Here is a 27,508-nt window from a genome sequence, read left to right as displayed (position 1 = left end):
GCAGGGTAATATTTTTTTTATTTTTTAAAATTTATTTTTAACATAACACATCAAAATCATTCAAAACCAAAAAAAACAACAAAAAAATTTCAAAATTTTTTAAAAAACATGTTACAACAACAGCTCCAAAACGATGCCAGAGGGCAATCTGTCAGTACCCGACAGGCCCTGTACCTGTCATTCCTTGAAGTCATCTTTGTCATCAACAGGAATTGGCCTGTTCCTCCAAAATACTGCCAAAGCACTCCCTCCAAGCTACAAGGCAGATTGCGGCAAGAAATGAGACAAGCGAAACAACAGTAACGACAACGGCTCAATTCCAAGCTAGATGCATCGAAGTTAAAGGTGTTCTTTCCCAACAAATGAATTGTAGTGAAAAATAAAGCTGGGAATCCAGAACTCCGAGACGTTCAAGTAAAAGTCTTACCGCCATGCAAACAACACTAACAGCTGAGGGTACAGCCACCAGGGGGTTCGTGAAATGTTTCTGGGCAAGCAAAAAGCCAAGTGCGGAGCTCTGCACATTCATGGGAAAAAATTGATTACAAATTGAAAAAAACTAAATCAGCTAGCAAGCCAATACAGACCTAGAGATATTAGAAGCTCCTTGTTATGTTGTGACAATGAACATGTCTAGAGTTTAAACTGGCATGGTATCCACACCTTGCTTGGTGTTCACATGTCTTTTAGATAATAACAAACCATACATTTCTTCATTTTATTTTTAACTAGACTAGTGTGTGTGTGTGTTTTTACTCCATCATTTCTATCATAATTAAGATATTTGCATATATTAATAAAACAATGAAATGATAATCATTAATCATTGATATTAATAATCCAAACATCTGATAGAGAAGATACTCAAAATACATTTGCAATACAAAAAATAAAAAATAAAAAAAATTTATTGAAAACCATATGGGTCACAGGGAAATAATTTAAACAATAAGTATAAAAGTGAAACAGTGCTAAATCTATGATGACTAAGATGTGGTTGCCCCATCTCTTTAATAGTTACTCATTGACGTTGGCAGCTACTTAACCATTGGAAAATGAGATGGCCCCTTTTGTGATAAGAAAAGCCACATCCAGCAGGTATAAGTTCTCTTAGAAACAACAGTGGCGATTTTTTATGTATTTTCTCTTGTTTGGTTGGTGTTATGGACTCCAGTGACGTAGAGGCAGAGCTCCGTGAAATCCTAAAAGCTTTATAGGTTAGTTCTAGTGGGTCTATGTGTGCAAACTTGAACCTCATATTGAATTAGACTCTTCAAATGCTATTGCTAAGATTCAAAGTGGTGCTTTTGGCACTTGGAAATATAGGTCCATCTTGATTTCAATCACCATCCTAAGCAGAGCTTTTAGAGCTGTCAGTTTTCTACACTCGAGACCATCTAGCAAAGTAAGGAGTTGAAAGTGGTACAGAGCTTGTAGCCTATATTTAATTTTCAAATGTTTTGATTACTTTTTAACTCAAGCTTTAAATTGTAAGCATCACATGCAGTCAAATACTATGATAATGGCTATCATGAAGACAACACAAGGATACTCATATTTTTCATATTTACCTGCATCCCGCATTCTATGGATATGGTACGAGAAGTGGATTCACCAAATGACATTCTTGACAGCCAGTAACCAAGAGCAAATGCAGCGACATGTAGGAGAGCCACTGGCATTATCAGTTGTCCTCCTTGGGTTTTCAAGACATCTGATACTTGACCAATCTAAGAAATAGTAAAATATTATCATATGATTTATTTAATAAAAGCAAAAATTGCCACAATCTTGGTAGATTTAACAGAATGCCAAAGATTCAGTAAATAATTTGGGAACTTACGGGGCTTGCACATAGTAGGGTTGTGAGAATAACCCCAACCAAAGGTGTAAATGTGACTATTTTTGAAGTGAACGTCGGGAAGAATTCATTTGAAAGAACTGTCACATGAATAAGGACTTTGGGTTACTTCATTATGTCTATATGCAAATCTTCTGTGGCAAGCCACTAGAGAAATGTCAAACTTTAGTCCAGCCAAATCCAATTCATAAAAAGTTTTAAAACCTTCAAGTTACCTCCAACAATAGTTGGCACCAAAACAACCTGAAAAGTGCTGATAGCCAGGCCCTGAAAAATTGCAGAAAATGAAGGTTATCATTGTAAGTTGATAGGCCAAACATGAAAGTTCCTAATGTGGTTAATGCCAAAACATTTTTCAAACCTTCCTAGTAACTCACTGGACAGCCTAAGTTATTTTTTAGTTGGTTCTACCCAATTATTTCTCACATTTATGTTCATGTAAATCTGTCGATTGAATATTTCACCACATTTTGTCAATGCATGTGAAACTATGATCCTTAAGAGTATAAGCACTCAATGCATGCTCATGGATCTACAATCCCTATGGATGTATCATTTGCACAAGCTTACGGAACATCAAGGCAGGCAATTTTCAAGACTGTCAAACTTACTACAGCATCAACTGGAACAAGCTGGCCAGCAAGAAGCTTAGTAAGGAGAGGTGTCATGATAATGGCTCCAATAGTTGAACATCTGAGAAATTCCACCGAAAATTAGGAAACAAGAGTAACAATGGAATTCAACTTTTAACGAGTATTCTAAGTTCAGCCTTTAAGTTATTATACATCATTATAAGCTGCAGTCACTCATTTTAAAAGGGCAAATGGAAATTATGTCACCCACGCACCTGTTAAATCATGCAAAGAGATATAAATTATGGTCAAAGAATATAGTAATATCTGTGATGTGGGTGATGTGTGAAACGAGCAATCCATAAAGTGTACATTGAAGCATAAAATTGCAAGGAGAGAGAATTTCTTCTTCAACCTTGGCATTTGTCATCTAAAAGAACACTCAGAAGATAATTTTGTTATTTGCTTAATTGAGTATGATTTCAAAGGAATCAATATATAGAAGCAGGACCAGTAAATAAGTGACAGACAGTCATCTATCACTTAGACCCAAATTCTCTCTCGTGATAATAGAACTTAACCTATTACAGTCTTGATTATAGTTACCACGATGAAAATAAATTAAGAAGCCTCAATAAGAACATTTGCCTTGTGAAATGTGCCATAAATTTGATTCTTTGTCAAATCCAACTACAATAGAATATTCTAACAGAAGAAATGAAAGTGAACTACTAACATGAGCCTTACCCCATATGTCGAGAATACAAACTTTGACATGAAATAACAAATAGCACCCAGCATGCAAGACAAATCATAATTGATTGAAAACAATGCCAGAGTTGATCAGCCCAACATAACTGCAGGGATGAACACAAATCACTCTTACGTTGTCATAAGAACTGATAGTGCAACATTCCCCTTCGATATATAGGTTGCAACATTGGATGCCTGACCTCCAGGGCAACAAGAGACCAAAATAAGACCAGTTGCAAGAGGTGCTGACAATTTCAAAGTCTGAAATACACATAGATAGTTGTCAACAATTATAATTTTAAAAATGCATAATAATGTTTCGATATAATACAATTCAAAAGGTTGTATATGGCAGTTTCACATAAGCATCCTGATCAAAAGACGATAATACTGACAATAGAAGTTATTATTAACCCTTTTTTTATATATTTAAAATAGTCTGTATTCATTGTCAAAATGGTCTGAATGCTTCTCAATCAAGGATCTCTTCTTTTTAAATAGTGAAGTATCGACATAATTACTTCCTAAAATCACTCCTAGACCATAATTACAATTGCCTATTAATCAATCTCCCTAGATCAAGCTTTCTAAATCAAGAAATTACATATCAATCAATCTCTCTAGATCAAGCTCCCTAAATCAATTAATTGCACAACAATCAATCAAAGTATTACAACCAACATCCCCCTTAAATTGATGAAGCATAACTTCATTAACCATGAATTGATGTCAATGACAATATAGAGCCATGGTAAGCACATCAGTTAGAATTCAATGAAAATGTAAAGAAGAGTAATCACATGCCGGTCAAGTGATTCATGAATAAAATAACATTCTACTTTAAAGTGCTTGATTCACTCATGAAAGACCGAATTAGTAGCAAATTGAATAGCTCTAGTGTTATTAGCATGAAAAATAGTGGTGAGTTAAGGAATACACAGTTCATCTAACATACCCCGAAGCCAAACAATCTCAAAGCAAGCAGATGACATGGCATGATATTCAGACTTGATTGAGGATTTAGAAACTCGATCATGCTTCTTACTCTTTCAAGAAATAAGAGCATCACCGAAAAACATGAACCAACCAGTAACTAAACGACGAGTATCAGGATAACCAGCCCAATCTGCATCACTAAAAACAATCAATTGTAAAGAAGTCCCAGTAGGAAAGAGTAACCCATGACCAAAAGTACCTTTGAGATAATGAAGGATATGTCATACAATAGCCAAGTGAGAATGGCGAGGAGCTTGTATAAACTAACTTGTTGTATAGCAAAAGAAATATTTGGTCGAGTGATTGTCCAATAACTTAAACTCCCTACCAGCAACCAATGCAACAAGGGATCGGTTAATAACTCATCATCATCTTATTATAGCTTCAAGTTGATCTCAATTGGTGTTAGGACCAAGTTACCATACTAAAGACCTGCTAAGGTGAGATGCTCTTAAGTATACTTGTGCTGGTACAAAAGTGTGATAGCCGTAAAACGATGCACCTCAAGACCAAGAAAATACTAAGATCTTTCATATGAAATGAAGTGTTAAGTTGCGCCTGTAGTTGTTCAATCAACTAAGAATCAGACACTATAATAACAATATCATTCATATATACAAAAAGTACAAAAGTCCTAGTAGCAGTCATTCGGAGAAAGAGAGTCAAACTGACTCTAAATAAAATTGAAGTCAATAAGTGTAGAACAAAACTTCTCAAACCAAGCACGTGATGCCTACTTCAATCCATATATGACCATTTGTTTTAAACAACAAACCTTAGAAGAGGAGTGAGTAGTATGCCAGGAAAAGGAATTGTATATTTCTTGTTTGAGGTCTCCATGCAAAAATACATTCACCATATCCATATGTTGAGTTGACCATTTCAAGGTAGCAATAGTCATAACAGTGTGAAGAGTAGTCATCTTGGCCACAAATGCAAACATCTCCTCATAATCAAGCCCATACTCTTGTCAATTTCTAAGAGTCAACAGACAAACTTGATATCTTGCAATAGAACCATCAAGCTGTAGCTTTCTGGTATAAACCCATTTACAACAAAGAAGTTTAACGCCATTAGGACAAGGAACTATATCCCAAATGAGATTATCTTAAAGAGATTGAAACTCTTTTTGCATACTTGTTTCCAACATGCTTCAGTGGAAGCTTAAGAGTAAGACTTAGGTACAGTAGCAATATTAAGAGTTGCAGGTTGCAATCAGGCAAGAATTTAATCTATAGTTGATTAGAAAATCATGTGGGTACACAATTTGGGGTTTAATTGCAGAAAAATTAGAAAAACTGGATGAAATTGATCATCATTGGAAGAATTGAAAGATCAGTGATCAAAATGGAAAAGATGGCAAAGTTTGGAAGTACAATTCATTCAATTGGGGGCTTGATTGAGGAGAAAAAATTGGAATTAAAGGCAAATATGGTTAAATTTGCAAGTCAGGACCAAAATGAAAGAGATGGAAAAGCTTGAAATTCCAATTGGTTCAATTAGGTGTGTAATTGAAGAGAAAAATTGAAATTTTAAGTTAATTTGACCAAAAATAAAAGAATTAAAGGACTTAATTGAATAAAAATTGAGATTTAGGGTCAATTTAGCCAAAATTGCACAATTGAAAATCCAAAGACTGAAAGTATGAAAGACACTAATATTAAAGGACTCTTGAATGTCATCAAGAGTTTGATTGAAAAGAATCCTAGAAAATTAGTTGAAGTTGGCCAAGAATAGCGAAATCAAAACTTCAAGGGTCAAATTGAAAATCAAGAAGGAAAAGAAGTTAGTGAAACAGTGAGTTTCACTAAAAAAGTTGTATAAGCCAAAAACGATGTCATTTCCTTTAACGCCAAAACCCTAATTCAATGAAAAGGTTGCATGACACGTCGTTTAACACCCTTATTCTCCAAATGGAAAAACAACCAACTTCAGGGTGGATCTTTGGCATGTTCTTTCTTCTTTAGTTTGTTCTCAATGGAGACAAAGGGCTCCCGCAAAACTATTAAGACAAGCGTGCCAATCTACTCAATGGAGACAAAAGTAGATTGGCACGCTTGTCTTACTGTTTCGATGCAAGAAAGTATCCTCATATTTGTTTCAGTTCGTCCTTTGCTTTAGAGAGTCCGCCAAGCCAACTCAAGGGCTCCCGCAAAACTAGCATTACCATTAGACCTTGGCTGGATGTGTTTCAATGGCTGGGATGGATTGATGATGAATCAAGGGTGACAGTGCGACAATAATCATCAATAAACATCACAAAATACTTATACTGAGCATGTGAAATAACAATACTACTAGTCATACGATTACACATTGCATAGTCAACCAACCAAGAAGTAAATAGATTCATTATACCTTGTATGTCAAAGTCAGATAAGGTAGAAACAACCATCTATTGGACCAATTTGGGTTGGGTGTGAGAGTAGATGAAGAACTACTTATAGATTGTTGATCTAGAGAATGAACCAAAGAGGCGGCTGCAAAATTAGACTGGATAGCATTATAAGGTAATAGAGCATGTCGGTTTTGAGGTCGCAATCGACAATCTTTAATGATGTGCCCCTCCTTTTTTCAATAATTGAAAAATCTCTTGTTGCAATGTTTTGCAATATGTCCAAACTCTTTGCAATGGTAGCATTAAGTATGTGACTTGAATCTTCCTTTACTTTGAACAACATATGCGACATTAACATCTCATACATCATGGTTTTTGAATTAAGGCCAAGCTGAGTGACTAGGTGTTGTTATTCACGTAATAATTCCTCCCAACAAATCTCCAAAGATGGAACAGGATTTCAGTTGATTAAACTAGCACGTGCAATCTCAAATTATGGTCTTGATTTCATTAGAAACTCATCTCTTTGACTCTCAAGATGAACTTGTAGTGCCTTTAAGGCCTCATTGGGAATGATAGAATGAATTATCCCAGTATATTCACTCCATAAGTTAAGAAATCTAGAATAGAATTTTTCAATAGAAAGATTTACTTGGCAATAGTTTGCTAATTTTTAACTCCAAATGAAACTTTCAGGCAACATTATTTTTCGAATAAATGCTCCAAAGATAAGTCCACATTTCCATAATAGCAATGAATGATCGAAGATTATTCACCATATATGGTTTAATAAAACTTAGTAACCAAGAGATAATACAAGCATCATTGCTCTTTCAAGAATCAATCTCCTAGGGATCAATTAGAGCTTTAGAAGACCATCTAAGTGACCCAATAATTTTTTGCACTTCACAAACATCTTGAATTGAAACTTCCAAGTGGAATAATTACTTTCATGATAAATCAGAAGAAAAGAACAAAACTAGTGGAAAAAATAGACCTTGATGTCAAAAGAATCTCTCTACACCTAGAAATTACGTATAACCCCAAACCAAGAAAAAATATCAACGGAAACTCAAGAAAAATATCTCACAACTACACCCAAAGAAATACTAACCCAAAGAATTATGCAAAAAATTTAGAATTTTGGTTCTAATATTGTGTCAAAATAATTTGAATGCCTCTCTTCTCTTTAAATAGTGAAGTATCAAAATATAATTACATCCTACAATCACTCCTTGACCATAATTACAATTGCCTATCAATCAATTTTGTGGATCACGCTTTCTAAATCAAGTAATTACATATCAGTCAATATTCTTAAATCAAGCTCTCTAAATCAAGTAATTGTATATCAATCAATCAAGATATTACAGCTAACATTTTCTTGTACCACTCCACCCTTTAGTGAAAAGAACCCTCTACCTAAAGCTAAAGCACGGTATATGTGAAAAGAACCCTCTACATAAAGTTGAAGCACAGTATATGCATGAGCTTGGTATGCCTTCCACAGAAAATGATTATGTAAGAACCTTGGATTTACTTCAAGAGAACAAATTTTAAGCAGTCAAAAAGAAAGTGCAAACTGTCACTCTATCTATAATGATCAGTAAATCTTGACTGGATAAGAAATGGAAAGACTATGAATAAACAATGACTTCACTGATCAAAGAATTCAAACAATATTGATCCATGTAACAATTTATAACCACTTTAGAGTCCCCAAAAAGCATCTAGGTTAGAGGACATATGTCCTTGATGAATTATGCGGAGTATATCAATATTATAGTTATATGGTTGACTAAATATTACACTATTTTCAACAAACAATTATTTATGCCGAAGATAAAATTCAAGAACAAAAGAGAAAAAACACCCAAAATCAAAGAAGATCTCAAAAGCTAAGAAAATGTTGAAGCAATACCGTTGCAATCACAAAGCCTAGCAGAGGTTTGATCAAGTACTGAGCAAGAAACCCTACACCAACCTGAAACAATTAAACATATAATTTAAGCATGAAACTGAAAAGAAATGGATCGCCGTTAATTCTTCTTCCCTTTTTAAGATGATAAGAATGAGTTGTCTCTTACAGTCCAAGGATTTCTTAAACATCGTCTAAAATCTTCAAATGTCAGAGTCAGTCCCATTGAAAGCATGAGGAAGCCAAGGCCAAGGGTAAAGAGGTCTGTCTCCAACCATGTAACCTGCAGGAAGACAGCAACATTCAGTTGGTTAAGTTACAATCAATCGTCTTCTTCAAAATAGCAGAAGAGGACTTCTCTGTTACCGCAGCTGGCTTGTAAATACCAAGGATGGTGCCCAATACGACCTGTTCACACAAATATAATTTTAGTATGAAAAAAACAGTGTTTAAGAGATGAGCATTTAAAACTGGAAAATCATGTTTTCTCTGTTATATCCAATTAAAAAAAAAGGGTCTTAAATTTAATGACATGTAGCACACACCCACACAGGGAAAAGAGTAGTTAGAGTTTCGATTATCCTTTCATACTGGCTCATCCCACCATGTGTGCTGCTGTCAGGAACGTCACCAGTTGCATTTGTAGCAGCCCTACACAAAACTTGGGGGTTCCTATATGAAGCAGCCAACATGTTATATCATAGAATGAAAATATACAAGCAAACGTTAATGCCCTAAAGAGTCACTTTATTTTCCATTATATTGAACCAAGTAGTCTGAAATAATAGCTTGACTCATTCATTTTCATCTGAAATTCAGGTCATCCAATTGGTAAGAAACAGAAGCAGATCAGCATTTCACACAACTATAGCAAGGGAAAATCATCAATGTACTTCAAATGAACAGTACTTTAAGTACTACTTTTATGAGGAAATTGGAGGTAGGGGCGCGCAGAGACAGCCAGGAGGTTTGCCGACAGCAAAGGTAAATCTTAAATGTACTTGAAATGAACAGTACATCAATAGAAAACGACACCAATATTTCGACAGCTTGGAGCTAGTTTTCAAATTACAATCACTTCCATTTAGAATAGATAACTATTCTTTTATCTACTTGTTTAGAATATATAACAGCATGACACCTATATTTCTAGCAGTAAATAAGGGAACTGTTACAAGTATGACCCTCATACATTAGTCATCAGCCACTAGCGCTTCTACCATAGGATCAAATTGTTGAATATATGAATTTACAATAACACCAAGTGATGAAGCACTCCGTTACAAAAGATACCTTGAAGAGTGAATGATTGAAGAAGGTGAAAGAGCTGTGAGAGCCACAGTTGGACTCCTCGGCTTGTTTTGAGCTGTCCAAATTCTTCCATTCCCGGGTACAGTAATCCCAGTTCTTGGATCTTATCATTCATATTTACAACAGATTTGTTGGTAAAAGCACATATACATGTTTGGAATTGGATAAACACAGCAAACTCATGTACCCAAAAACAAAGCAAACAATCCTTAGTACCCAAAAACTTGTAGCTAATGAGGCAAAAAAAAAAAAAAAAAAAACAACGAATGTAATGAAGCATACCCAGATGAGTATTCAGCCTCCTGGAAGGGAAACAGGGGCTTGGCTTGTAGATAGCTTGACATGGCAGTAAGTTGCAATCTTGGAGAACCAATCTAGACACAGACGCCATTAGAGATGTTGGAGAGATGGGTTTTAGGGAGGTTTCTGAAATGAAGTGAGAGCGGTCGGGGTTATTTAGGATATGAAAATGTGGGAGTCGTGGAAACCAATGAACCACACAATCCAGGCCAAAGTAGACTCCTCCGCTCGTGTTTGTTTTTGTCGGGTTATATTTTTCTAATTAAAACAACAAATTTTGATTTCATAACATTTCAATGTTCCATTTTTATAATTTAAATATAAAAAAAATATTTTAATTTATCAGAAACAATATTATTTGGAAAGAAACTTTCAAAAAAAATTGTATCAACAGTGCAATTTCTCTAATTGAAAATAAAAAAATATTTGAAGAAGCTATAATAAGTTAACAGGCTCTCTTCGTTTTCCGATTAACATAGAGGGATGAAAATGAAATAAATGGTCGACATGAAATAAATGTTCGATGACTTATGACTGATTAAAAATATTAAATATTTTATCTCTTGTCTTGGTTTGCGTGCCTTCATCCTTCATTAATTTAATTCTTTCCTCCTGGATGAATTGCAGAGAGAGAGATGGCGCGCCCAAAATCAAAATAAATTCTTTACTGTTAATTGAAATAGGAAAACAAAAAATATTCCTCGATCAGGCAAGAGTCATTGCCTTTATTGCCGTTTTGGAGAATAGTTGTTATTTTTTAAAAATATTTTTTATTTTTTAAAAAATTATTTTTGATATAGCTTATTAAAATAATCTAAAAATATTAAAAATAAAAATATTTCAAATATTTTTAAAATTATTTTTAAAACACAAACACAAAAGACTTTAATTTTCCAACGGGACAACGAGCAAATTTGCTTAATTGAAAATGGAAAAAACATTTCCTCAATCAGGCAAATTTTTATTTTTTTAATTTGGCTAAATTTCACAGGCTTTGCTATAAAAGCAAGGGACAAGGGCACACTGTATTTGTCAACAACGTACACCCTGGCCAATATTTATCTCCACGTAAGTCCCAATCTCATGGCTTGTTTTTTTTTTTTTTTTTTTTCCTTGCGCAGCTTCCATGCTTATTGCTATTTGCTAATTTAATTCATTTGCACTTTTCATTCAATAATTCTCCGGTCATTCAATGCTTTAAGAAAAAGGTTCGGAGCATGTAGGATTTTTCTTTTTTATCAAAGGCTATGATGGGAGGTCTGCGAATTTTATTTTTTTTAACTCCCAAATATTTATTTTTTTCTTATAAAACTTTTTTTGAAACTTACATATAGGTTGATTGTGTTGATTTGAGGTTCCACATCACTTACTTTAATGATTCGAGTTTTTCACAATGTTTGATGATAATTGTTTCTTAATAGTTGTTCCTTTTTTTTTTTATAAGATCTACTATGTAAATAGTTTCTTAACAGATATGGTTTTTGACTAACCGTTACTCAACAACAATGGTATTTGAATGGGTATTTTCTCAACTATGGTGGAGCTTGAAGAGTTGTTTCTCAATAGTTACGGAATTCAAAGAACTATTCTCAACAATTGCTACTTTTAATGAACCATTGATTTGGGCGATTCATAACATTCTTTTAACGTTAGAGCACCACTCTTTTTTGGCTATTGATTAAGGTGAGTTGTCACTTTTCTTAGGACTTATAAACATCATTAGACTTGTAATCTTGCTACTTATCATTCTTTCAAATATGCATTTTTTTTAGAAGGTGACCTTCAAGAATTCTTTTTTTTTTTTGTAAAAGGTTATTATCAATTGAGGACAAGTATCGTCGAACAAGCCTTTATTTATACGAACATGTCATTGGTCCATTTGATAAGAAGTGATCTTCTGAAAGCATTAAGCGTTTAACTTCTTATTCATTGGAGACTTCTTGTGGACTTTTTGGTCTTGATGGTTCATATCAGGAAGTTTTACAACTTCAGTCCTCCTTTTTCACATTCGACAATTTTTATAGTTGATATGCTGCTACTAAACGACCACAAACATGCTAGTGATGCTACTTACAAGAATTACTTCTCAGTCTCTAACACACTTGAGTATACTCCTAAGTATTAAGAATGGATAAAAGATGTTTTGAAATATTTGGCGTCGATCTTTGAGAGGATACATATTAGATACAGTTTTGTTTCATCAATTTTTACATATGACTAATAAATGAATGTTATCTATTCTTTTTACAACCATTGAAATCTTTCAACTAACACTTTATCTACCCTGAATGGCAAGGATTCTGTGTCACTTTTAGAATTGAAATCATTTGGCGGTCTTTCTATTTTTTATACTTTTTTATAATGAAGCCATCTCTTCTGTTGACAAACTTAATGAAGTTGATAAGGAGGTTCTTTTCTTCTAAAGAGCTGCGAGTATTTATTTATTGCATTTCATAAAGAATGTGAAACTGTTGATGGTAATTATATAATGACTCTTCAAGATTGGGTAGATTTCTGGTTCGTAGATGACTTGAGATATAAAGTGTTTTTGTTTATGAATCGAGATGGTAAGTGCAATGAATCTAAAAGGATTATTTATCCATCAGGCTCAATTGACAAGTCTCTTATTCACTTTAGCAAAGAGCTTAATGTCTATTCTCATATTCAGCATGGATTTTTTTTTAGCATCTTTTCTTTCATGTTGGCTAAATAAATTTGTATTTCTTAGCAAAAATGCTAGTTTTGTTCATCCCAATACTTTTAAAATAGCATATATGATGACAACTAGAAGGCAATTATCTCTTCTGATATCAATTTAAGAAGTATTTTCAAGGGTTTAAAGGAGATCTAATCTATATTAGGTGAGACTATGCAAGGTATCCCTTTTCCTATTCATTTCCTCAACAGTTAGCTAACAAAAAAATTTGGCGCCTATCAAACAACATTTTAATAAATCTCAAGCTATTGCTATTTTTCAGAAATCCCAAAAGAATTATATCTCTTGCATTATTTATTATAGCTAAAGTTGTTGTTTTACGCGATGATGACAACTTATCGGTTCTAAAAAATGATACTTTATGTGTATTTGATCCGGCTATTTGACTCTCTATTATGATGATATTATATTGTTGAGCCTTATTATGCTGATAGATTCATTAGATAGTTTGGATTTTGCCAACATATTCCCCATGATATTTAAAGGAGAATTAAAATTTTAGCTTTGAAAGATGTGTTTCAATTTTGACATAGCTTTACTAAACTCAACACTTATTATCAATGTAAGCTTTCCTTGCCTCCATGTCTGGACTTTCTTGGTGACTAAATGCTACATGGACTATTAGATTTCAAAGTGGTACAAAGTTTGTCCTTAAAAGATGAAAGTCATTCTTAAAAGTTCTACAAATATTTTTCCAATATCCGGGAAGGGGAAAAAAAAGAATGACCTTATCTTAACAAAGAAGAAAAGAATTTCTCTTACCCATAAAAGAGACAACCAAGTAGTTTATGTTAATTTAGGCAAAGATGATGGTGCCTAAATGTATGTCTATATAAAGATGACACCACTTGTGATTCCTAATGTGAAGGGAATAAGAGTTTCAGTAGATTATCTTAAGAAGAAATCCATTAACTTAAGGGCAAAGAAAGGGGGCACACGATCCTCTTCTCTATAATTAGTAAATAAACACTTGCTCTTTTTTTTTTTGCACCTCTCCTTACAATTTTATTTTTAAAAATATGCTCATAATGATATGTGTGTAGAAGGAGAAGAAAGATAATGTTAAAGCAATTTTAAATGTCAAGGATAGTGAACATGAAGAAAATGATCATCATTGGAAATGCTTAAAACATACAAAGGTGTTCAATCCTTATAGACCAGGTTTTTTTTATGAAGTCCTTAGTGCACCAATCATGTTACATAATATTGATGAATTGGTTAGAGATTTTTTTTTCTTCAATTCATGTTACTTATCATATATTAACCTTCCATTTTTTATTGCTCTTCATTTTAGCTTGGTCAACATGACACAATGAATGAATTTGACATGTATATTAAGCCAAAAATGAGTGTTGCTTCAGTTGTTAGCTCTAATCCTTCAATATTTTAGTTGTTGGGATTGAAAACTCACATCCTTCATTAAGTTTGCCACATAAGCAGTCTAATCACCGATTTACAAAACCACCTCCATCAATCTTTAACAATATAAAGACCAATTTGTGTACTTTTAGAGTTATTACTGCATTTGAGTCTTTCAAAGTAACTAGGTATTATATTGATGACATAAGAGGTAAGATCAGCTCTGCATTTGCTGTTAAGTATTAAGAGCGCATTAGAAATAAGATTGAACTTGCATCGGTCCATTATAATCCTAACTTAGCTAATAAAGTTAAGAAGATCTTCCCCTCAATTGAAGATATAAAGGTTGATTACTTCTCCATCATAAGAATGGTGTCTAAGATGATTGAAGATGCTAAAAAGCTTAACGATTTAGATTATTCACTATCTCTTGTGATGACATCAGAGTAACGAGCCTTAGAAATTAAAAAGCTGGAAGGGTAACTTAAAAATTCTGAAGCTCTTAAAGAGAAGGCATCCAGATCTTTTTCCACCACCCATGCTGAGATATAAAAAAATAGAGTACAAGCTTAAAAAGTTACATTATAAGAAGATTGAGTTAAAGTCATCCATTAAAATATGTAAGAAAGAACTTTCTAAGAGAAAAGTCATCACCTCTTGTATTCAAGAAAAGATCACCATAATACCCACTTTCTTTGTGATAAGTGAAGCCAACACAATCATTCTTCAAAAATTAAAAGGACAATTAGAGACCAAAAAAAAAAGAGTTAGAAGGATATAACTAGAAACCATAACATGTCGATAGTTTCTTATATCTTGGACCCTTTTTTTTTTTCCTTATCATTTCTTTTAAAAAGCTTTTTAGTTTTGGCAACATTATCTTATGACTTTATGTTGAGAATAAGCATTTGATGTAGTCAAATTCTTCTTTTATTAATAAAATATATTTCTTCTTGTTACTTGTGTTTCTTTATTATAATTGTGTTGTCAGGTTATTTACTCTTTTTTATGTGAAAAATCATATAGGTCTGGATAGTTTTATGTGACTATAGTTAGAATAATTTACAAGTTGCCTTCATACCTTTGTAGATAAAGGATCAAGTCACAATATAGTTCAAAGTTTTTTTTATATGATTGTACTCGGAACAAGTTCCAAGTTGCCTACGTGCCTTTGTGAATAAAGGGTCAAGTTATAAAGTAGTTCATTTTTTTTTATTTTTTTCCATTGACATTTTTAGCTTGTGCGAGTCAAGAGTTATATTAGATTTCAATCATTGTATCTCTTTAAGAATTTGTTGTTGATAGGCTCAAACTTTTATGCTTCAAGATGCATTTCATCTAAAGCTTCGAGTTCTTCAAAGTGTAGACGGACATTGTCTTTGTTGGAGGGTCCTTCTTGGATTATAATTCTTAGAAGCAAAAGTTGACATTCTAGTGGAAGAACAACTTTAACACCATATACCAAGGAATATATAGTAGCTTGAGTTAGCCTTCAGAATGTAGTACAATAAGCCCATAACACTTCTTCAAATCTATCATGTCAATCATTCTTCAAGCTATTAACACAATCAAAAGATTGATGTCTTATCCCAAATGCAGGAGTGTCGAAGTAATAAATAACCCGGCAAGACCGGGGTCGAACCATAGGGAGGTGAACTATATAAAATTATAAATAATAAATGAAAAGGAGTTGAAAAGAACTTTTGAGATGTGATATTGACGTGAGTATAGATGAAAGATAAAAGCAATTGTCAAGGTTAGAGGATCCACTAATATTATTAGAAATAAGTATAGTATAAACTCTTTTTATTAATCAACTGGAAACCACACACAAAGCAGGTTCCAATCAGATTATTTATCCTTAATAGTTCATTATAAATTTTTAACATAATCATATTAATTATTTTATTTTAGTAACACTATACTTTTAAATATTATCAGGAATTCATGATGTTAACAACAAATCAAGTTCTTTTTATAGCACAAGTGTCGGTTATACCATACAATAGGCTATGAAAGTGCCAATTATTTGTTGTGTCAAGGGTTGTACAACACAAATCTAGATTAATCTTTTAACAAGCAAGGTCTTAAGAGTTAGTAAGATAAAAAGATAATACATTTTAAAAACAAACTTTCTTGGATATAAACATTGAAGTCCATCTTGAGTTTATATTATACCTATTCTAACACCATTAGTGAAACCTTTTCACCTTGATATAATAAACTTAGATAAACATTGTGAAGAAGAGAAACATAAATAAACTAGATAAGAACATAGTTATGATGAAAAGCATAAACAAGAGAATAATAAAAGCAAAACTTAAATATTATAAAAATACAAAGAAAGAAAGTAATAATATGATCTTGATCTAAAAACTAAGATGTTTAAATGTATGGCAAATGCCTCCTTTTATAGGCTAAAATTCAAAACTATTGATTTGATGATTAATTATTGAGTGGATGTCCACCTCTTGACTTGGTGACATCCATTATCTTCTTATCTGAACAAAATGTCATTGCTAACGTCAAAATTTTCTGCATGAAAGTTCTGGGAATTTGTCTCATATTTCCAACAAAACAAGAATGAGCTCATTTGGACTTCTAGAACTCATGATATAGGCTGAACACTGAACAGTGTCTGGGCTGCAGGATAGATTCCGACTTTTTTATTTTGTTGCTATAATTTGAACTTGAAAACGACCGTTTTGAATCTTGGAATCTTCATGAAAGTTTTAGGCCTATGTTTTAGCTTTCCATCCATATAAATCAGATTTGAATCCATGTTCTACAACTCTAGTTATGATCCAATAATCAAATGATGTTCCAATTTGAATTGAACCATCATCTCTTCTTTAACCATCATCTTTTCTCTAAATGTATGGCAACTACTATTAAAGAGAAATATGGGAATATGGTTTAAAGTTAGGTTAAGTAAGCTATTTATACCCTTTTTTCTATTTAAATACGGTTCAACAGATCTGGTTTAGTCTGGTTCAATTGGTTTTAGCTTTTTGAAACTGGAATTAAAACTGAACCAGACCAGGTGATTTTTTTGGTTTTTAAATCAATTTTTTTTAGTTTCTTCATTTAGTTTAGTTTTTTTCTTTTTTGGTTTAATTGATTGGTCAATTTTTTCAAATACCTTTGATAAATACCCAATTTAAAAAGAGATTGTGATATTCCTTTAGACCTTCTAGTGTGATTGTATTGTGAAAGCTTTTGTTTTTACAATATCATAGGTTCTTAAAGTTAAAGGAAATGATATGGTTTTTTTCAGTTTCTTTTTTTTTTTGTTTAGTTTTTTCAGTTATTCCTACTTTAATTAATTGGTTGATTTTTTCAAATACCTATGATAAATACCTATGATAAATACCCAATTTAAAAGGTGATTGATGATATACCTTTACACCTTTCAGTGTGACTGGATTATGAAAGCTTTTGTTATTGCAATATCATATGTTCTTAAAGTTAAAGGAAATGATATGGTTTTTTAACTCATTATTTTAAAAGTTACGAGTGCATATATTGTTTCCACCCAAGATTTTGAGGTGTGAAGATAACTAGTAATTTCTTAAATGTTAGCTTGAATGCTTAATTTAGGTGGGTATCAAATCAATAACAAAAAAAAGGTAAGAGCAAGGCAAAGAGTTTGAAGCAGAGTAATATGAAATGCAAAAATGTTTAAAGGATCAACAACTATTGAAAATTTTGGTCTCGTTATATCTCTCACCCTTAGAGATACACACATATAACATATATATGTAAAAATTAGTTTCTATTCAAGACAACAATAAGAGATTCAAAATGTTGGATATCATGGATACCCAGAACCTGATCGAGTTAGGATTAACAACTATTGAAAATTTTAGTCTTGTTATATCTCTCACCCTTAGAGATACACACATATAACATATATATGTAAAAATTGGTTTCTATTCAAGACAACAATAAGAGATTCAAAATGTTGGATATCATGGATACGCAGAACCTGATCGAGTTAGGTTTGTTTTATACCTAATCAGGTTCGCATTGAGTTTGGGTAAAAATTTTAAGCTTGAGTTTGAATATGAATATTACAAAACCCGACCCTTGAATACTTATTGCAATTCCTATGTTTAATGTTGTGTTGGACTCAGGTTTGGACATTTTTACTATTGCATGTTGAACTGTTGGTTACAATAGTTTTGCATCTTATTGGTTTTTATATGCATTGCAAAAATTTCTCAACTTGTAATTGAATAAGCAATAGGCTTGTAACTTGGGCTAATGTTTTAGTCATGTTGTGTGACATTATACCTGACCTTTACTTTGAAAATTCAACCTTTTAAATTTTTATGAAATTTTAGTGACCTTTAATTGAATAAGCATTAATACATGTGATATTATTCACAAAAAAAAAATTATTTTTATTTATTTATAAGGTTATTAAGTTTTATTATAAATAAAATGTTATGCCTCATATTTTTTATATAGAAAAAAAAAAACCACATTAGTTATAAACAATACAAAAAATCTCGAACGGTGGCATTTGTCAGCCAAAATGACCAAACATCATTTCTTTCAAAGCATCCAATGGTAGCGCAACTGATGAGATGACGTGTGTGGTGATATTAGAGTTAGTTCGGTGGTAGTGAATGTTTTTCTCTCTCTCTTGACCTTGAGATTCGTGCCTGAACTTTCCAAATTCAATTGTGTCCTCTAGTTTGTATTTATTTCAATTTTTATCCTCATTAATTTGATTGCTATTTGTGCTTATTTTAATGCTTTTTGAAGTTTTGTTTTCAATTTTGTTCCTCGACATTTTATTTCATTTCATTTTTTTATCCAATTTTATGTTTATTTTTTTAATTGCTATTTTTTAAATTCTTTTCTTGATTATTATTTTTTTATTTTGTCCCTCAACATTTGTTTTTAATTAATTTGTGTATTTGAGTTTGGTCCTTAGTATTTTAATTGCTATTTTTATCTTTTTTTTTAATTTATTTTGTTTCTCAATTTAGTCCCTAATTATTTTCATTCATTTTGTTTTTATATGATATTTGGTCGTAATTGTTGTGATAGCTATTTGTTTTGTTTTTTTGGTTTTTAATGATTGGGAAATTTGCTTCGTTATGTTTTTGTGTATGCTTTTTGCGAAGTAATCTCAGTTTCATGACCCAAGTCACTAGTTTTGAATGCTAGCCTAGTTTAAGTTTTGTTTTTTTAGGTTATTTTTTTAAATTGATTTTTTTTTAATTTCATCATTAAACATTGGATTGTTGGACCTTGAGTTCCCTGATTTGTTTTACTTTATTTTATGGGGTTATCTCGATCTCATATCCTAGATAACAGGTTAATCGAGTTAACTTAAGTTGACTTATGTTTTTTTTATTGATGTATTATTTTTTATAAAATTTATTTTTTTTCACTTTTATATTTTGGTATTAAATTATTGGTCATTGAGCTTTGTGATTTTTTTTATTTTTCTTTTTGTCAGGTTGTCCCAAGTTCGGGTTAATTAAGCTAACCCGGGTTGACTTGAGTTTTATTTTGGTGTTTTTTTAATTGATTTAACTTCTATCTTTTTTAAAAAATTAATCTTTTATATCTCTTATCGCGTATGGTGGGTTAGTCGAGTTAACTCTTTTTTTTCTTCAACATATTTTCTTAAATTCATTTTTTTTTCAATTTCATCATTTGACTTTAAGTTATTAGATCTTGACTTTTGTGATTTTTTTTACTTTTATTTTTACGGAGCTATCCTGATCTTATATCTCAAGTTATGTGTTAGTTAAGTCATCTTTAGTTGACTTGAGTTATAATAGTTTGGATTTTATTTTATTAGACAAAAATTAATCAACCCATAATATAATGCAAGTTATCTATCGAGTATTTGTAAGGTCTTGATAAAATCATATCAAATTTAAGGTATGTAACACTTATATGATATCGAAATTATGATTGAGTAAACAAATATTTATTGCATACAGAGGAAGGAATGGGGCAAAAAAAAATAGTTATCTTGGATATCAAGACGAAAATGTGAACTAATAATTTGCTTGATAGTGTCACTTAGCTGTATCATAATTCTTTATAATAAACTTTGTATCACATAACCAAATGGCATAATGATGAGACATTTAAACCGAGAAAAAAGAATAATATCAAGTAGGAATCAATAAAATAACAAATCATAGACAACACGTAGAAAAGGTTAAATGTCAATTGCCAATTGCCTCTTGCCTTCATCATCATGTTGTTCAAGCCCTAACTCTGCTACAAGCAAGGATAAAATCAAGACCCAGCACTCTCCAGCCAGGGTCGCCAGCTGTGTTCTTTTGTGTCTTGCCTAAGGAATTGTGTGGTATTGCCCCATGTAAATATAACACTTGTAACTTAATTAATAACTCGTTTGTTAATGTGAAAGAAGCTATTTTTCAAATTATTTTTTATTTAAAATTTATTTTTAATATCAACATATTAAAATAATTTAAAAATATATATAAAAAAATTAATTTAAAGTAAAATAAAATAAAATAAAATAAAAAATATTTCAGAAACACTTTTAAAATATAAAAGTAAATATGCTTTAAGAAACTCTAAAAAGTCTTATAGGCTTATATTGATTAGACAAAAACTTCAAGCTTTCGACTGTTACATCTCCCCATTCACAACTTGGTGGTTTAATGAGGATGGTTAAGAGCTCTAAGTGCCTTAACCAAGTCAAGATGTTATATTTAATAACTTATAAATTTATAAGATATTTATAAATATGTGTATATTGTATAAAACACCAAGTATATCTGATTGGACTTGGTCCGATAATTAATATTACTGTGTATTTTTTTCATGTATCATCAAAGCCTCCAACTCTTGCAAACAGATATGTTTTTAATATTTGACCTAGCAAGAGTGGTGAAGAAAATTCTTTAATGGGTAATGTTAAGTTTTTGGCGTACAAACAACCATAAAAGTTGTTCGTGGGAGTAGCCTTCGGGTATAGCCATGGGCACAGTTGTAGAGCATAGTCATGGACGTAGCTGTGGGTGTTACCTTGGGTTTAGTTATGGGTATTGTCTTGGGTGTAGTCGTTGGTATAGCCACATGGGGCATAGTCGTTAGTGTAGCCACGTGTGGCGTAGCTATTGACGTAGCCACGTGAGGCATAGTCGTGGGCATAATCGTTGGCTTAGCCACTAACATCACTTGTCGTTAGCATAACTGTAGACATAGTTGTTAGCATATCCATCGTTGTATTGGGATAAAGAGCTTTTAAAAAATAAAAATGAATTGGCTTTTTGTTCAATTCCCATAAACGACACCAATGATGAGGCTGGAAAATCCTCATGGGAAAAATTATGGGTGATTTTCATAAGCTGATAAAACTAGATCTAGAGAACTTTATGGACCCAAAGACACCTGCAAGAAAAACACTTTAATGCTTAAGTCAGTATAGTGTTTATACAGGTGATAAAGAGAATGCTTATTCTCTATACTTAAATGTTCGTTAAGTCTTGTGATGAGTCTTATGTTGTTTAGAGACATAAAATCTAAAAAGATGAGCTCTAACTCTTTTATGCTTATAAAAAATTTGTTTATATAGACTTTCTTAAGATATATATCTTAAGAAATATCTAAGTTTTAATATATTTTATATAAATATCCTAGATATTTATTAAGACATGTACAATGTATAAAACACCAAGTAGACCCAACTGAACTCGGTCCAAGAATTAATATTATCGTGTAGTTTTTTTTTCATATATCATCATTGGTTATATAAAACTACCCTAAACAGATGGAGCCAATGATTGAATGAAGTGGGAAATTGGGTTGTAGATACATCATACAAAGCTTTTGGGCACATGAATAATGGTGTAGCTAATAGGCTATACCCGTTTTGTCCACCACCATTACAAATAAATAGGGATCAGATGGTTGAGGTCAGATAAGTTTTTTCTACCTAGTAATGCCAACTAGTCCTACATCGCACTTAAGATTCCAAGTTAATCTTTAACATTAAAAAATATCAGTGTTTTATGTGTTTATCGATACAAAAAAAATTAATTGAAAATATAAAAAACATGTTTTTTATTTTAATAAAATGAATTGATAACATATAAAAATAGTGGGAACAATAATTAAGTATTAAAGATAAATTTGACCTTTCTTGTAAGAAGCAAAAGATAGTCGAACATTTAAATATTTATTCTTAATTGTCCTTTTCATCCTATACATTTTCTTTTATTTTTATTTGAGGCTACTCTATTCACTAAGTACATATAATTTTTCTTATTATAAATACATCGTGCAAATACAATTTATCTATCTAAAACTTAATAGGAAATAAATTTTAAAAATAAATTATAATAATCTCTTTGAGATATCTTGAAATTATAGAAATAATCCAAAAGACTAATCACTATTTTAGAAAAATTAAAGTAAAAAAGCTAACAAACAAATAGGAGAGAATATTAATTAAACATTAAATTTGAAAAACAAAATTAATAAAAATAAAACAAAATAGGCTAGGCGTTGCTAAGATTGACCTAAAAGAAAAAAGTGTAGTTTGTCTAGGCTTAAAAGTTCAGACATGTGTATTTGACTTTTGTTTTTAAATAAAAAATAGTAGATGACATGTCATCCATCTAAGCTTCTTTCTTTTAGAATGACCTTGTTTTTTGTGTTAATTTTGGTCCTTGTTATTTCAATATTTTAACTATAAATTAAAATTCTATTTTGTAATATCGATATACTTTGATATTAAAATATTCTTTTATAGTCTATATTTGTAAGATCATGTAAAGTGTAAAAACTATCAACATATAAGACTATGCTAATACAACTTGTGAGGATGCAATTAAGATGAAATAAAGTTTCATAATTGAATTGAAAAAAAAATTCCAAGGATCTAAAAGAAAAAAATATTATGAACAGTGATGCGAGCAATTAAATAAGTGTTGATGAACAATACTTATCACAATATTTTCTTAACAATAAAACACCGATGTGTTTTAATTTATTAGTAATGAGTCAAACTTGATCATATTTTCTATATATCCTTATTTAATCATATTCATCCATAATCATTATCTTTTTTTAGTTGAATCTAATTAGATGAATAGTGTTTTACACTCATTAGGTACACAATTATTTTTATTTTTTAAAATCTTTGTTTGAATTTTATAAATCACAGCTCACCTTTTTCTTTTTTCTTTTTTATGAGAAAGAAAATTACATGTCACTTAATACTTGATAGAGACATTATATGTATAATACCAATAGACTAATATTTACTTTTTAATTCAAAATCATTAATTAAAATTTTCTCATTATTAGAATCATAATTATAGAGTAAATTACAAATTTAAATTCATTTGTATAGAATTTGCAATTTAATAAAAATATGATGATAAGGATCATACATTCTTAAAGTTAAATAAAATAAATTTTGTTATTTATAAAGTAACATTTAAATAAATAAAAAAAGGTAAATGTTGAATACTCAAATTTGTTTTGTAGGATTTATAGTAATTATATCTTAACAAAAGAAACTTAAGAAAATATTAAGAGTATCAAGTTAAAAAAATGGTACAAATAACTCTTATTTGCCCCAATAACATTCCTAGTTAAACACTAATAAAATTAAGTCAAAATTTAATCTCACTTATTACTCAATTTGCATGATAATTCAACTTGGTTGAATTCCTTGGCTCGAAGTAACAATTGATAACATGAAATTGCTATCCAATAAGAAAGTTTAAGACATACAAATTCCATTCTCATTTTAATATTAGGAGTGGTGTTATTTCTAATTTGATCAATAATTCAGTGACTCGAGAACTAATTGGCCTAGATTATATTAAGGACTACATATGTGTTAACATTAAAAATAAACATTCATGTGCTAACCAATTAATAATAGTTATGTTTACCATCATATAAAGAAGAAAAGGTTGAAATCGACTATGAGCAATGAAATCGATCAATCTTAAGAGTCCTAATTGACCAAGAGAATTAAGTAGCAATCGAACAAATAACTAGGAGTAATAATCAACCACATGAGTTTGAGTACGTGTAAGTAAGTAGAACATTAAGTCTTATTCAGAACAACGATCTTTAATAAATTAAAATGATTAAAATTGTAGATTAATAAGGATTCACATGGTTATTGATAAGATAAAGTTTAGCTTGTATTAGAATTTATAATGTACTATGTGAGAGATACAATTTGTATAGGATTAAAATTGGATATTTAAATGAAACACTAATACTACAACATTATAAATAAATTATACTAGCTCTTGGGAAAGATGATAAGCCTTACTTATTCAATTTTCTACAAACTTATTCATCTTTGTTTTCATTGGAGGGTTTTTTTTTATTGCTTTCATTTATTGTTTTCCTTTATTTTCTAGAATTTACTTCCTATAATCTTCTTCTTTTCTCTTATGTTTTGTTTACACACTGGCACTTTTAGAATAGGTTACCTTATCGAGACTCTGAGACTCAAAGTATAGTATGACAATATTTACATGTGAACAAAATAATAACAAGTTGTAAAACATTTAAAGAAAATAGTGTCAAACCTACAAGGACTAATTATATTATTAAGTACTAAAATTTATCAAATTATTTGCTATTTAGAAATAAAACTAAAATTTTAAAGAATTTACCACATATATTAAACTAAATTTTTTTGACAAAAGTAAATTAAAAGAACATATAATAAAATGTAATGTTGTAGAGATAATAAAAATAAATCTAAAGCTTTTGACTTCATCTAACTAATGCTATTCAATTTATTATTCCTTGTTATAAAATTTGTATTTTTCAAGTTGATGAAAAATAAATCCCTTAAGTATTCCATGTTTTCTCTTAATAACATTAGAAATATATCCTCGTTATAAAACAATATATCTTTTTGTAAATTAAATTGTTTTAAGATTCATTAATTCTTTGGATTTTTATTGATCTAAAATCACACTAATTATGGTAAGATATCTTTATCTTTCACTTAACTAATGATATTTAATTTTAGAAGTTTTTAATCATAAATTACATCTTGGTTTCATTATGATTCACTAGGTCAAATAATAATTGGCCAAAAATTTATAAATAATAAGATCAAGGATAAACACTAACATGAAAAAAAATAGAAATAAAAAACTTGAAATTTAAATTATGTAATCAAAACTAAACTGTATCAAAGACCTACAAAAATAAATTTTAGTTTATAATGAATATGAGATTAACCATATATTATTGGATTACATAAAAATAAAATTAAGAAGAAGAAGCAAACTGCTTATCTTGAAGCAGTTGATGAAGTGATTTGCTCCAATGTGACTTCTTTCTTATTCTCTTTTTCTACTTTTTTATTTCTGCTCCTTGTTATCTTCCTTTTTCTATTTCCTGTCTTCTGATATAATAACCAGTCCTTTTTTATTTTCTTCCCTTCTTTGTTCCAAAATCTTTTTTTTATTTGTTTCCTGATTTTATTTTCAAAACTGGCAAATTCTAACCCTTGACTTCTAGCTCTACTTTACCCAAATTGGTAAATTCTAACTCTTGACTTCTAACCTTATTTTATCCATCAAATTGACTTATTTTGAGAAAGTTATAAACATCACAGTTGTATATCTCCCTCTTATCTTTCTCTTTCCATTAAAATTGCTTAAATTAGATATTTCTAAGGAACATTATGCCTGATTTATAGAGACATGCTTCTGAGATTTATGGTAAGTAAATTTTCTTAGTCGTCAATAGGAAATTTCACTTTCACACTTCCTTTATTTTCCAAAACATGTATACAAGTCAACCAGATCTCTCCAAGGTGAATTTTATCATTTAATTGTCTTTTAAATGGCTTCCTCAATATTAAAGGTCCAAATCTAATTAAGGCTAATTTTTAGTTAGAATTTAAGGATTGAATGCTGAATTTTCACTCCAAAGCCCATGATTTCATAAACTTATTTCTTATTGCATAAATAAAAAAAATAAATAAATAAAAATATATTAAATAGAGATATTGAAGATAAACTAGCATAAAATTAAAAATAAGAGTACAGTAAAAATTATATAAAAATTAAACACATCAAAGTCTTCATTTTGTTTGATTAGAGGAAGTTGTCATTCGTTATAGGTTATGTCCAGAATATATAATTAGAAGAAAAAAATAGATTGGCATGCCTAGAAGGACAAAGATTCAATATTTTTTCTTGAAGCTACTAAAAATGTCTTTAAATAAAAATATTGGTAAACTCATCTCTATTGTACTAGATGAACAATTAGTATAAGCTATAAAGAAAGGTCAACTTCTTGGTTGTGAAGAACCTAAAGACCAACCATCTTTCTAGATAATAGTGGATCAATTAGTGTAGATATGCCTGGAGAAAGGCCTTCTTCGTCTAATTTACCATTATAACACAAATCTACATCTAGACACACCATTAGTGTTAGTGTACAATCTCGTATGTTCCTATAAATTCCAATAAATGTATTAATACTACATACAAAACCATACATGTATCCATTTTACGGATAAAAGTGCATGATATGATGGCACAACTAGTTTTAGAGAACCCCAACTATTATGGCATGCACAATGTCAAATGGTAGATCTTCCACCTGGATCGAGGGGTTTTGGATGTGTTGGGATCAATTATGAAATTATTATTTGAAGGATTCAGGAATCATCACCTAGTATTATAGTCACTGAAAAACCTACTTGTCTGCAAGAGTCTTGGGTAAGGAGACTAGTTGTACACGGGGAAGACGCATCACCCCTAGTGTACCTATGGTAAGCTGCATTATTGATATTTTTTTTCAAGTCATATTTCTATTTGTTGGTTTGACTAAGGTTCAATAAATGTCTTCTTCAATAAAGAAGTCTTTATCTTATAGATTTAAGGTAAATCCTGCTCACTAATGAGGTCTTTTTCTTTGTAAGCTCCAAATAGATCCCCCTCGGTAAGAAGGTCTCTCTGTCTTATCAAGCTTAAATCTAACAATTCTAAGGCCTAGATTTTAATGGTGTATTTATTTTTATTTTGTATCTTTAATACCTGGAGATATACCTTACAGTGTAATCTTATACCTTTAAAAATTAAAGTCTACAATTAATTCCTAATAATATATTTTTTTCAATTCATTTAATTTAATATCGGGAATATGCATTCCATTATAAAATTCATACCCTAAATTTTCATTAAAAAAATAAAGATTATATATATTTCCTTATACTCTATACTGCATGGGATTTTCACTATGTATTTTTTACTATTCATCCTCTCACATTTCACTATGGATGAACCGTGCAAAATTTTATATTTTTTCAATTTAGCCCTCAAATTGTTTTTGGGCGATTTAGTCCTACTTAAGGAGCAATTGATTTTGAATTCTT

The 27,508-nt window shown here is 30.7% G+C and overlaps 1 protein-coding gene across 1 annotated transcript; it reads right to left on the bottom strand.

The window, feature by feature from the left end:
- LOC118054193 (sodium/pyruvate cotransporter BASS2, chloroplastic) lies at positions 1-10,254 on the bottom strand. Its single transcript, XM_035065680.2, has 13 exons — positions 10,032-10,254; positions 9,732-9,852; positions 8,984-9,110; positions 8,805-8,846; positions 8,608-8,721; positions 8,442-8,504; positions 3,320-3,447; positions 2,473-2,554; positions 2,077-2,128; positions 1,844-1,941; positions 1,572-1,730; positions 428-517; positions 1-255 (listed from the first exon to the last, which is right to left on the bottom strand). The coding sequence occupies exons 1-13, from the start codon at positions 10,138-10,140 to the stop codon at positions 178-180; spliced, it is 1,263 nt and encodes a 420-aa protein (XP_034921571.1). The 5' UTR covers positions 10,141-10,254; the 3' UTR covers positions 1-177.
- Positions 10,255-27,508: the final 17,254 nt, after the last annotated feature.

This window comes from Populus alba, chromosome 18 (assembly GCF_005239225.2).
Source record: "Populus alba chromosome 18, ASM523922v2, whole genome shotgun sequence".
Taxonomy (NCBI): Eukaryota; Viridiplantae; Streptophyta; class Magnoliopsida; order Malpighiales; family Salicaceae; genus Populus; species Populus alba.
Note: the sequence above shows the minus strand (reverse complement) of the source record. Positions and strands in the feature narration are given on the sequence as shown.

Excerpts from the sequence above, each read along its gene's own strand:
- LOC118054193 (XM_035065680.2), bottom strand. The coding sequence starts at position 10,140 with ATGGCGTCTGTGTCTAGATTGGTTCTCCAAGATTGCAACTTACTGCCA. Across the intron at positions 8,847-8,983 it reads CTACTCTTTTCCCTGTGTGG|GTCGTATTGGGCACCATCCT; the intron begins GTGTGTGCTACA and ends TTGTGTGAACAG. Across the intron at positions 1,731-1,843 it reads CCCTACTATGTGCAAGCCCC|ATTGGTCAAGTATCAGATGT; the intron begins GTAAGTTCCCAA and ends ACTATTTCTTAG.